Source organism: Lepeophtheirus salmonis, chromosome 7 (genome assembly GCF_016086655.4).
Source record: "Lepeophtheirus salmonis chromosome 7, UVic_Lsal_1.4, whole genome shotgun sequence".
In the NCBI taxonomy this organism is placed as follows: Eukaryota; Metazoa; Arthropoda; class Copepoda; order Siphonostomatoida; family Caligidae; genus Lepeophtheirus; species Lepeophtheirus salmonis.
This window is the reverse complement of record NC_052137.2, coordinates 485,662-499,938: the sequence shown is the minus strand read 5'-3', so window position 1 is coordinate 499,938 and position 14,277 is coordinate 485,662. Positions and strand designations below refer to the sequence as shown.

The 14,277-nt window shown below is 30.9% G+C and overlaps 1 protein-coding gene across 1 annotated transcript; it reads right to left on the bottom strand.

The window, feature by feature from the left end:
- Positions 1-280: 280 nt before the first annotated feature.
- On the bottom strand, positions 281-6,339 carry LOC121121409 (nuclear receptor subfamily 2 group F member 1-B-like). Its single transcript, XM_071889907.1, is given in 6 exon segments — positions 281-572; positions 575-745; positions 3,349-3,939; positions 5,213-5,362; positions 5,418-5,677; positions 6,144-6,339. Coding segments are annotated over 6 exon segments (1,368 nt in total). The 5' UTR covers positions 6,191-6,339; the 3' UTR covers positions 281-423.
- Between the last annotated feature and the right edge of the window lie 7,938 nt (positions 6,340-14,277).

The window sequence follows — 14,277 nt, the reverse complement described above, 5'->3', positions numbered from 1 at the left end:
CCCTTTAGGTTTGTTCCAAATTGCACTCTGAAAGGCGCCAAATTGATTGTTACAATAAATTAATGAGAAATTGATACGTTTTACATGAAAGGGGTCAGATCGGGGCCGCTCTTAGTCTCATCAATCTAAGAAAGGTTTTAAACTAAAGTTGCAACTCATAAGTATCCTAAGTACTACCAGAAATTTGAATAATAAGCCTATAACTCACTCAAATGTCCCTATGAAATATGTGGCTGTATGTATATATGAAGTACAAAAAATATATTGAGATTTTCTACTTTTCTTGATTAGTGTTCAAGATGGATTTTTATGTTGATGGACCACAATAGTAGTATTTTTTTTTTTTGTCTTGAGTGATTCTGATTTGTAACGATTAACGATAATAATAAGAATAAATAAGTAGGTATTGTAAGTCTTAGTGGCCTATGTAACGCATGAATAGGAGGAACTGGTCGTAGTGGAGGATGAGGATGGAGGAGAGCCACTGGAAGGCCATTGGAAATTACTTCCAGTGAGGATCATGTCCCGAATGAGTGTTTCAATAGGGGTTTTCCCCACGAGGCGCACAAAAACAGTTGTTCAATAACACCGGATGAGACTGTTCGAAGAGAGGGAAGACGGAGAAGGAGTTTACCAAAGCGTGAGGGTTGATTGGGGTAATGATTACGGCAGTAGTCCTCGAGAGCACATTGGGATTTCTCTTGGAGTTGCTCAATCATGTTTGACTCGGAGAGGCCACAAGCATCTGGAAATAATAATGATGGTAATTAATTATTGGAGAAGGAAAAAAAAAATAGAATTTTAAAATTGTGAAAATGAAAATGTTTTGTAAGATGAGAGTGTTATTATTAACCAGAGGAAGTACCCTGCATTGCTTGCTCAGAGTTATTAGGGGTCTATGAGAAGGGATGATCCAGTCTCAAATTTTTGACACCCATTCCTAAATCTTAAGGACGTGTCCGAATCGGACTTAAAATACTTTCCATGAAAAAATCTTTGTGAAATGCTATCATCATAGATATAAAGCAGTGACGTCATTATCCATCTTCCTCGGCTATTTTAGAGTACTTTTCATCCAACTGTTATTGAAGAATGATAAATCCTTATTTAACTAATTATCCCTTAATTATGAATAGTAGTAAATTAATATTTCTGAGCATTAAAGACACTTGAGGTCTTAGCCAAAGAATGGGTAAATTGATTTATGTAATGTCATGTAATTTGAGGCTGTTATGAAATAGGGAGTTTTTCAAGGACCTTTAACATGGAATGGGGCCATAGATGAGGATCATTTACCCTTAAAATTTATAAAATGAATATGTCTATATCACAGATATTTCAAAAAAAAGTGTGAACGTTGCTGTAGCTAACCAAAAGATTCAAATTTTAGTACAATAATAAAGAGGTATTTAAACAACATAGAGGGCGCTTCATATATTCAAATGTATTGATACATATTAAAATATATTTTTCTTTATGGAACTTTTGTTTTTTTAATAGAAGTATACAGAGGCGTCTATTAGATCATATATATATTATTATAATTATTTTTTTAGGGGGGGTTTGGTTTTTTAAAAAAATAAATTTTTTTGTTTTTATTTCTAATTTTTTGCTCCGCCAGAGGATTTTTTTAATTATTACTTGAAACGAAATCCTTTTTCTTATAATTATTATTTACGAATTATAATGTGTACTATTTTCAAAAATATCATCACATTACATTTTTTTTATAAAAAATAAATTCTTCATTTTTCAGCTTCATAAATTTAAAATTTTTGCGTTGTCCTTTTTAAAAAAATAAATCCTTTGATTTTTCAGTTTCATTATTTTTAATTTTTCTTTCTCAATGATTATTTTTTTTTTTTCCTAATAGATAATTTTTTCTTTGTTCTGACCACAAATTTCTATATTTATTTAAGGGGCCTACACCTCCTCTACACCACCCCCCTTGTAGACACCCCTGATTATAGGAGGATTGCATACAAAATCTGGAAGGAGGGATGTGTCATTAATTATATTAACCATTGTTTTGGTCAACTAACTTTCGGCTTCAGAAAGTTCCCCTAGCTTTTGCTCAGCGTAAGCACTATGTATTTTATCTCTAGGATATATATTATACACCTCATATATAAATAAAGGTCCCCCCCCATACACATCCCCTCCCTCTTACAAATATCAAACTACGCCTATGTATGGAATCGATTTCAAGTCCCATATGAAAGACCGATACAAGTCTAATTATTATTATTCAAAAGCTTATTTTTAAAATAAAAAAAAGTGTTTTGTTTTCTGGAAAATGAAGAAAAATAAAGATAAATATAAAAGTAAACGCCCTTGAAGGTCCTTTGTCGCCTTTACGACTTCAAAGTATACAATTATTATAATAGTAAACTAACTCATAATAAAAAGTTTATGATGATTTGTCTTTTACTTCCTTAAATATTAATCGGGGTTAACCGGTTCCTCATCATCACCCCAGAACAACTACCAATGAATGTTTTTTCCTTCATTAGTAGTGAAACGAGGAGGAGTTGAAGGGGGGAGGTCAAGCCTATTGTGTCCCACGTGAATAATGGTTCTCTTGGCATCATATATATATATTATAATATGAACTGGATTAAACCGCGCCCTCTTGAGATTGAATTTTTGCATTCAATCCCCTTCTATTAGCATAATGGTAGAAAATAGTATATACATCTACATATATTGACCAAACTTTCTCCTTGCAACGCCCTCTAACGGGAGTAACAAAAGTAAAGAAATAGGGTCGTGTATATGAGTGTCTTACACATCATACTAAAAATGTGTATTAGAAGACTACATTCGACTCTTGGATATGTTTGTAGTATATAATAATACTATACTTTGTATTTCCTGGAATTGTTTTTTATTTTTTTATTTCTTTTCTTCTTCAAAATAAGGCGTGCGATGTAAACTATGCATTAAAATAACCAAAGGTCGTGACCTTTTTATTTTTTTGCTTTATATTACGAAGCAATAAAATTTTATCTTGACTACATACATACACTTATATATACACTCACATTCAAGACTATAAAAAATTAGCTAAAGAAGAAAAAGTACTTTAAAGAGTACATCATTCTCTGTTTCTTTCTTTCTCTCTCTCTCTGGACTCTTTCATCATGATCCATCATCAAAAAAGAGAGGGAGTTGATTCAAGAAGTAATCTTTCATTCCTTCCCTACTCCTCCTCTTCTTCAGCCCCCCGCTATCCATCTCCTTACACTCTACTCCAAGGGTTAATAATAATATTCATTCCACCGATACAAAACAAATATGTTCTCAATAGCAAAATGGTTTAAAAAAATAGGGACTGCTTATATTTACCCGTTGTGAACAAAACGACGGCTTTCATGCAAGAGTACTCTGCGGGATCCACATGCAGCCCCTTGAGTTTCTCCACCTGCTCCTGAAATATCCGTATTTGATCCATAAATGCCACAACTTTGTCAGCAGGCATGGGATTGGCATGCAGCCCAGCTGCAGCGAGGAGAGGAGCGATATGAAGTGGCATGTTGCACTGAGAGGCGTTTAGAACAAAGAGCTCTGACCAAACAAGTCGAAGGAGAGCAACTTGATCCGTGACTGGTAGCTCGGGGAATCCAGGGATGTTGCGTGCCCATTCAATTGCGCTGAAGAGTAGACGTGCCGCGAATTCGCAAATGTTGTCAATACCCACCATGTTGGACATTTGGAGTTGTCCATAGCGTGTGGTGGAGTAGGGCTCTGCACGGAGAAGCATGGATATGTAGGAAGATAGGTAATTGCTGTTGCTATTGTTGGAGGAGGAAGAACTCCCGGATGAGCCTCCAGTTCCGCCGCTGCCTCCTCCACTACCCACGTTCGAAGAGCGATCTCCATTGAAACCAAAGGGTAGGACATTTTGCTGTGATGCAGGAATACGCCCTCTTTGTACGGCTATACAAATGGGAAGGGAAGAGAGGAAAATAAATAATTTATAATTACAAAAACCTTGATCAAACACCTACTTTTGACCTTAGTAAGCCAAAAAAATAATATAATATATATATATACATAGATATATGTAGTATACAATCACCAAACTAGTTTTTGACCTCAATGAATTTATTGACCTCGATACAAATGCAAAATGAAAATAATTATTTCATTTAGTAAGTGAAACCGGGCACACTTTTAAATCATTATTATTTCCAAAGATACTTATATATGAGGGGTGTCAACATAAAAACAAATTTTTGATAAAAAATGATTAAAAGAGAAACCCCTATTTATTTTAAAGGCATATTTGCGTCAATTAAAGGCTTTAACTTCAAATAAATGGAATTTTGGCTATAGTCTAGAAACTTTATTTGATTAATGAGATTTATATTGGTTCATATGTGGCCATTCAAATAAAATCTATGCATCAATTTTGGCTACTTTAAGAGTGCAATTAGCGAAGCAGACAAAGGTTTAATAAGAATAATTTCTTGATATAAATTGTCGCATTATTGCATGAAAATTATTAATAAATAAAACTAGAGGAAGTATAAAAAATACGTTTGTAATTATTAGAGATTGTTATTTAAAATATTTTATAGAATCAAATTGACCCGGGCGTGCAAAGAGATTCTTTTTGAGACACCTGTTAGTTTGAGCTTTAGGGAGTTTACCTGTATCCACCCTATTGTAGCAATCAAATGAATGGAAGAACAAGATAAAGTACCGCTTTTAACATAATTTTGTATTTCATTTTTGTTTTTCAATTATCTTTACGAGTCCCTTTAAATGTGGAAAAAGAAAAGGAAAGAAAATGCGTCAAGAGTATGTGGCGGGATACATCACCCTGTAATTAGTGATGTAAAGCTCACTATATATTTAGTATATACTGTATATAAATATAGCTTAAATACCATTCTCGACTTTTATATTATATAAAGAGAGAGGTTGTGTGATGGAATCTAAATAGGGCAGTGTTTTTTCTTCATTTTTTTTTTTGTGAGTGCTCTTCCACACCTGATCTTTTATTATTATTGTTATGTTAATGGATAGGAGGAGATCACACGAAACGCCCTCTTGCCTTCTTTTCATCTCCTTGGTTTTCACAAAACTCAATAATAATCATTAACGGGTAGATGGGGGGGGGGCATTGATATAATATTGCAATAGATAATGACCGGGAAAATGTCAATGAATACAAAAATAATAATAATACAAAAGCCTCCCTCACCTTCTTTACGCATCCCCATTTTGATGCACTTTTTAAGACGACAGTGCTGGCATTGATTACGGTGATGTTGATCTATAGGACAGCTCCGTGATCCCCGACACTGATAGGTTAAAGCCCTCCGCACTGAGCGTTTGAAAAAGCTCTTGCAACCTATTCAAAATACGAATAACCCCATGAACTCAAAACAATGATACTATTTAATTACCTTCACACGTAAACTGTCCATAGTGTTTCCCAGAGGATTTATCTCCACAGACAACACAGCTGATGTCCTGTCCATTTTCATCCTTGATGATGACTTCTTCATTGAGGGAATTATTGTTATTGTTGTTCATACTTGAGGAACTACTCGACTCTGATGAGCTTGGATCTCTCCAAACAGAATTAGCTGCAAGGGATGCAACCAATGCCATCACCGGACTTAGAGAAGGGCACGAAATCTCTTCTAATCCTCTAGAAACGGCTCTTAAAGGAAATAAAGTAAATAACCATTCTGATGAAGTATTCTAGGTAATGTAGCAGCTATGATTCAACTCTCTTTATAGGTACATAGGTGGCGGAATGGACGATCAATAATTGTGACTCTTTTCAGTAACAAACAAGTATGTAAAGGTGGTTAGAATAACTGATAAGGTCAGTTAGTGTTAAGACCTTTTACTGATCTTACAGACATATAATTTTTTAGTTATTTTTTTTTGTGTGTGTGTACTGTACATATAATTTTTTACAAGCACGCTTTTTTTGAGCAGCGCATTTGGGGAGGCAATTTCTTCTTGTTCTATGTATGTTTTTTATACCTTACAGTCTGCCTATTCGAGAAAGAGTATGTGCATTCTACTCACTTAGTAGATTGAACTCTGGAGTAAAGACCAACAAATCCAAACTGCCAGTGTGTATAATGAGAGTGTAATCATAACTTTATTTTTCATACCTGTTACGTTGTACGTGTTGGCTTTTTCGGGGACACGAAGACTTCATCTCTCTCTCTTTTTATTTTTTCTTTCCTTCCTTTGGCTACATATGTATGTATATAGTGTGACCTCCTTGACCTTTCTTAATATATTTAGAAGAGAGTTCTATGTTCCTTCGTTCTATGTGTGTGTATATTTCATATAAAAAGAAGAATTAAAAGTTTGATTTACTCTTGGAGAGGTAGGAATGAGTCGTCTTTGTCGTTGCTGCTGTTAACAAAAGTATTAGAAGAGCACTAATTTCCCCAAGGGCACAAAATGAAGAGCGAACACACAAATGTAATCTTTTAACCTTTTCCCGAATTGAATTTCTAATTTATATAACAATAAATATAATACCATGGATTTTCTTTCCTCGCGCAAGTATTCAAAGAGTGAGAGTAAAAAAGCACTGAACGATCTATCTTGAGGAAAAGGTGAATGAGATTGAATTGACATTTAATCAAGCCACACCAACAACTCTGAGGTAAAGGCGTTATGACATTTGAATCCTACTTACTTACTAACTATCTATCTAGTCACTGGCAATATGTAGCTCCTGCCAAATAAATAAATGTGCTGTGATTCTCCACCTCCGCTTCGTCTTCTGACTATACATTTATTAATAAGAACCTATAAATCTTTTTATTAACCTTTAAAAAGAAGTTGCGTAAGAGTTGACCAAGGAATGGTGAGCTGCCACACCCGAGGTCCACCCTTTTGGTTTTAAGGAGCAAGGATAGTACCATAATAATAACTATTATTATAACCATCAAATACCAGTTTATCCCCCCCCCCTTACTTTACTTCACAACAACTACTACTTCATATTCCTCCTCCTTTATTTAATGATGATATGAAGATGAAGAATAAGAATTATTTTGGAGACAAAGAAGGAAGAAATGAAATCCTGCTGCTGATGAATAAGGATACTACTAACTAGTGTTGGATTCGAGTCAACATTTTTGTCATACATTAATTTAATTTCAGGACAATATTGTAACCATTTTCGAGTTCGTATTAAGAGAATGTGTACCTATACCATTTGTCGATTTTGGTCAAGTTTTTGAGCTCCACGTCGAGTCTACTTTGTAGCAGAGCAGCAGCATTCCAATTTTTGAGTAGCTGGAGTGATCAAGCTCAATTGTTGAGTTCTATGAGTGTGGACAGAATTTCAATTTTCTTCGAGTTATATTTTTGAGTTCTTACGTCGAGTCTAGTTTGTAGCTCGACAACCAATAAATACCAATTTTCAAGTTTGGTCTATTTTTTTCCTTCCATTTTGTGTAATCATCAAATCCAATGCTATTAATGGAAGTGTATAAAATATGACCTTAACGCGTGCGAAACTCTTTGTATTTGGCGATAAGGAAAAGTCTTTGTTTAACGTAAAGTAGAATTAACGATCTGCTTCGCAGTTATTCCTTCATATGTCTATTTCCTTCAAGTCACGACTGCTTATAGTTGAACTAATAAAACGTCCAGACACTTCAGCAACAAATCATTCTTCAAATTGTCAGGATTACCACTTTATTTTTGACTTTTTTGTTTTTACATACTGACAGGACATATTTTATACAACTCTATATTTGACTTAAAAAACTAACTCATAAGTCCTTCATGAGGAAAAATATTAAAAAAAAAAATCCATCATCAAAATGATCCCAGGTGTTTGTTACTCTATGTGTATGTAGTGAGTAGAGCAAGGTCATTTATTTGGAGGTCAATAGAAAGGTCATCATAGGGAAAATTCCCACCGTTAATGATGATGCTTCATCTCTCTCTCTCTCTTTCCTACTCTCACAATGGCTAACTCTTTTGAAGGAAAAACAAAACAAAAAATAAAAATAAAGAATCAAGTGTTAAATTACAGATGAGATTGACTACTACAAGAGTCAGTAGTCAATCTCTACATAATCCTTTTTTTTCTCCCGACCATCACCACACTGAAGACAGTTAGTTTGAATGTGAAATATAATGCATACTCCGCATACTTATTAAATGAAATTAATTAATTAAATAATTATTGGGTGGGGGAGTAGGGATGTGGGAGTTTTGATTATCTCTCGTTTGATCATTGCTTTTGAAGTTATACGAATCTACAGTTTAAATACAGTTATTCTTGGGTTGGAGTTGTAAATTCTAGATGGATCTCACGTCGTTACATTAAAATGTTTTTTTATATCAAGAGGAAAAAATTAAACTCGAAAGCAGGCATAGGGGAAAATTATGCATCAAAGATTTTTTTTTTTTTTTGTGAATAGCTATTGATTTTTGAATTTTTTTTCCAAAAAATTTAATGTTTTATGAATAGTTGTTGTTTTTTGGAATTTATTTCCAAAAAATTTAATATTTGAAATTTCTCAGAAATAGCTCTGAATTTTAGAAATCCATTTTTTGAAAATTAAAAAATTAAAAGTTTTTTTTCAAAAAATTTAGTACTTGAATTTTTTTTTCCAAAAATTTAATTTTTGAAATTTTTCAGAAATAGCTCTGAATGTTAGAAATTCATTTTTAGAAAAAAAAGTGTCAAAAATTCTTTTTCCAAAAATTTAGTATTTAATTTTTTTTTCAAGGAATTTAAAATTTGAATGTTTTTTTCCAAAAAGTTTAATTTTTAATAAATCATTATTGATTTTTTGAATTTTTTCCCCAAAAATTAAATTTTTGACATTTTTCATAAATAGCTGTGGATTTTAAAAATACATTTTTCATAAATAGCTGTGGATTTTAAAAATACATTTTTCATAAATAGCTGTGGATTTTAAAATCACATTTTTATCTATTAAAATTTTTTTTCCAAACAATTTAATATTTGAAATCTTTTCCAAAAAGTTTTATTTTTTAAAAATATTTGTAGAATGTTTGAAATTTTTTCTAAAAATTTAATATTTGAAATTTTACATAAATAGAAGTGGATTTTAGAAATCCATTTTTCAAAAAATTTAGTATTTGAATTTTTTTTTCCAAAAATTTAATTTTTCAATTTATTTTCCATAAAATTTAATTTTACAATTTATATTTCGAAAATATTTAATTTTTCAATATATTTTTTAACAAACTTAATTTTTTAATTTTATTTTTCCAAAAATTTAATTTTTTGTAAACCGCTATGGATTTTTGAAAATTTGAATGAAAAAGAATAATTAAATTTTTGAAATCATTTTCAAATTTGCTCTGAATTTTAGAAATACATTTGTCCAAAATAAAAGTATTAAAAAAAAATTTTAATATTTGAAATTTTTTCCAAAAAATTTAATTTTTCAATTATTTTTTCGATAATACTTATTTTTTCATTTTATTTTTACAAAAAATTAAATGTTTTGTGAATAGCTATGGATTTTCGAAAATTTAAATCAAAACATTTCATATTTGAAATTTAATTTTTGATGATTTTTCCCAAAAACTTTCATTTCTTCTGAATTGCTATGGATTTTTGAATTTTTTTTTGCTTAAAATTTAATTTTAGGATTTTGCTTGAAAACTCTTAATAATAGGCCCCCACCCAAAACAATATATTTTTAATGATGTGGACGTTCCTGTTAAATCATTCTTCCCAACTTTGGAATTCATATTCAATAATTGTTGCAAAGGGTTCATAACTTAACAAGGCCTGATTCATACTCAACCAATCAGATTTCGGAACACTGATTAGGGAAAAGAAGCAGAAACATTGACAGCTGATAAAAAATGAACTATACTTTTTTTTTATTAGTGAGGTAACGAGGTGCTACTATTCTGCCATCTTGCGATAGAAGTTGAAAACAATTGGTAGTTGGTCACCGATTCTTCCCATGTATGGAATTATTATTCAATTATTGTTCACAACTGAACAAGAGCCCATTTGCATTTAATCAATAAACGTTCAGAACACTGATTACAGAGGAAAGAGCCGAAACATCGATAGATATCAACGTAGTACATTGTATATACATTTTTGTGTGGGTGAAGTAACAACCCTGATCTTAGATGACTCAATAACTTTTGTAGGACCAAACTTATTCGAACCTATAAAGAAAGAACTTCTTTCTGGACCAGTCACATAGAAAAATAATTCTAAATCGATCTGATAAAAAATATTTTATAGGTATTGATGACGTCATATAACGGTTTTGGAAACTTTGAACATCCCTATACAATTTTATCACGACGTTACCACACTAAGATACAAAATTTACACAATATTTTGTTGTCAACTGTCGATTTTGCTGCTTCTATTCGCCTTATCAGTAGTTTTTTGAACGGTGAGTGATTGAACTATTTGAATTAGATTGTTTACAGTTGGCGAGATGATACTAAACCCACGGATTTTGCTATTTCTTTTTCTTTTGGAGGAAAGGTTGTGAGATATAATAATACTGTGTATAGTTCGTAAAATTAATCTATGGTTTAAAAATATTTAATTTCGATCAGCCGTATGAGAATGTTGTCTTAACGGAAATATCTTCTCCAAATCGTTATGGAAATCAATCCAATGAGATCAAATAAAACACAAATCTTCTTGGACCAAGTCTCAAGATCAACATAAAAACGTTACCAACAATAATTAAGAAACAGATAATATCCCATTTTACTTTTTTACTTCATATTTCAAAGACATCCTTGAGTCTATCAGAGACTTACTATTAGAAACCCGAGACGAGTTACAATATCCAAGAGTTTCAGCAATAGGATAAAACCTTTACTTTATATAAGATACTTATAGGGGCCCCAATATGGCCTTTGAAATAAAATCTATCTTTTTATTAGTGCGACAATCCATTTTGGCTACTTTAAATTTTTAATTTGTGGAGCAACCAAAGGATTACTAAGAGTAATTGCTGACAGAAATAGACAATAATTTGTTGTCGAACTCAATTTTGAGTTGATGGGCCACATTTATAATATCTATTCTAAGAAATAGTAGATTAACTACTTTGACGACCCATTGTACAAATATAGTGTATTGCAGAAAAATGATCATGAGTGTAAAAAATATACTGTTACTAAAATATCATCTATAATAAATGAGGAGGAGGTGGATGATAGATAGCGATGGTCATTAGTCGTTGGATGAGTTCAAACAATAATAATAATAATGCATTTAAAAGCAGTCTCATTATATCATGTAGGCATAATAATAACTTGTTCAGAGAACGTCCAAAAAGGAATGATCTCATTTAACATTGTTCAGGGTCGACTCATAATATCTATCTTATGATCCTCAAAGAAGAGTCGCACTTCCTTCCTCCCTCTACGTCAAGGGTGGGCAAACTACTTTTTTGTACCTTGGCAAACACCTTAGTGTGATTCCGGTTAAGATTCTGCATTTAACAGTATTTGGTTATATCACTCTGCGGAAAAGTAATTTAGATATACTAAAAGAATCCAGAGTAATAATATTGTTTTACTTGGGGGCGTCCGCAGGGGTGGACTGTAGGGGCTGTAGACCTAACCCAATTTTTGCTTTTTACTAGAAAATTTAATATTTGATTCTTTTTTTCAATTTTTTTATTGTAAATACCTCTACATTTTTGAATTAAAAAAAAAAAAATTAAATTCTTGAAAATTTTTCTTGTAAAAATTTAATTTTTACAAAAAATAAATATTTTTGTTAATAGCTGTAGATTTTTGAAACTTTTTATCAGAAGATTTTATATTTAATTTAAAAAAAAAAGAAGATATTTTTGGATATTTCTTTACAAAAAAAAAAAAATGCAAAAACCAAGCCTCATACAAAATATTTTCCCGTAAGTGATGAATAAACTTTAGATTTGTAAATGATCCCTCAATCGCTTTAAAGTTGCTCACTTTCAACTTTTTTTTTTTTTTTAGGGGGGGGAACTGTTTTTTTTTTTTTTTTTTTTTTGTGCAAGAAAATGGCTTATTTTGCTCCTTACTCCATGAAAATGGCTTATTTTTCTAAACTGGTATGAACTCAATATAGAAGGTTTGGGTCTTAGTTAGATTACGCAACAGATATGCAATGATATTTTTTGAAGAGAAATATACCTGCCAAAATCTTCCTTTATTAGATTCTCTTTTGGGTGGTAAAATTTGTATATGATGAAATCAGGGCTATGATTACGTAGATGATTAGATATGTGATGGAACCAGATTCTGGCATTATCCAATTAGAACAAGAATTTATTTGCTGCAAAATTGACTGTTGAATAATCCCCATTTAATCTTGCAATAAATGAGAAATACATTTGCACCAAAGTTCACAATCCAGATCTTCCATTTAAGCAAAATGTTGGACGTAATATCAAATGGTGGTGATGATGAAATGTCTTCGTCTAACCAAAACTCTTGAAAATATCAGCAACTTTAAATTTCCTTCAACTACTAATGTGGACGACTTTTTTGTATGTAAAAGTACAAATACTGATGGAAAACAAAAATAAACGGAAGAAAATATTTTTAAATTATGACAATATTATTAAATCTTATTTTTAATTTGGGGATTGTTTTAAGGGTAAAAATTACTTTGAAGAATAATAGTCCCAAATTACTATAATCAAAGATATTTCAGAATTCAGATGACTGAGAGAAAAACTGAGATCAGTTTTGTATTCTGTGCTCATAAATAAATTCGATTATTGTCTTCCCTTTTCTTTTACTAAATTCCGCCCCCCTTAATTGTTCCCCTGTGTTCTTGTTGGTTTTGAATCCTCTAAATAAAACTAGAAAATTTAGATTTTTCAACAATAAACAATAATGAAGTATGTAAATTACTTTGCATCGTTGAATTGACAATTTTAACTTATTCTTCATCATTACTTACAAAACTGTTCACTCTCTGGCTAATAGACACTTTATAAGTAAGATTTTGCACAAATAATAAAATATGTCAATAGTCTCTTTAGTTTGTCAAGTTTAAGTTTAATAAATAACTCAAAACTTTTCCGTTATATCAAATATAAACTTATTTACCCTAAAAATAACAGAGTGACAACATTTGACTTTTTTGTTGTTCGTTTTCGGTTTGGATTAACCCATTTTATTAATAACGTAAGTTATGAAATATTCAATGAGTTAATATATATTAGTTTATGTTATAATACTTAATTAAAAAGTAATTTTGTTGTATTACATATTACTTCTTTAGCAAAGTCATATCGTAATACTATTTATTATTTAACAGAAAATAAATATGGTACCATTAAGAATGACTAGGGATATGACTTTTTTTTTTTAGAACACAAGGAGAAATATACTCTAATTTTTCTCTGCAAAAATCCCATTTCCCATTGACGTAAAAGATAAAATAAACTTAGCACATTAAAAAATATTATACCCATCAGTATTGAAGGATTATATTTATCCATAATTGATAATCCTTTTCGCCTCTTTACTTTGTGTCACTTTATTTCCTAACAGCTTCATAACCTAATAACTTATTTGAGAGACACACATCAACGTTTAGAACACTAATCAGGAGTAAAAAAAAAAAAACTAACTTCTGACAACTAGAAATATAAGAATTTTAGATGATTCGGGGATATTATCTATATTGATAAGACAAAGATTGTATGTATCTTTGATTGTCTGACTCATACTTAAAAACGAGCGTCTGGAGCTATAACTCAGCCTGTCATATTAAAAAAGAAAAGAAAAAGGTAGTAGATATTAGTGATTGGACAATACCGACTCCGATACCAATTCTTTAATATTTTAAATAATAGTTAAAAAATACCATTTTCAGGGACGTCCACAGGATTATATTTTAGGGGAGGGGGCGGCTTGGTTTTTAGAAGTTTTTTTTTTTAATTAGAAAAATTAATTTTTTGGGGGAAAAAAAATTTAAAAAAATGAGTTCAAATATGCAATTTGATATTTAAATTTTTAAATAAATTTATAACTATTCACAAAAACTTAATTTCAAAAACCTATGGTTATTCTCAAAAAATTTAATTTTATGGAAAAACATTTCAAAATCCACAATAATGTTCATAAAAAATAGTTTTTTCCCCAAAAATTTCACAAATCCACAGTTATTCACAAAAAGTTGAATTTTGTGGAGAAAAGAATACAAAATTCAAAGCTGTTGACAAAAAATAATTTAAAAAAAAACATATTTTTTCACAGAATTTAAAGAAAATATATTAAATTAATTTTGAAATATTAAATTAT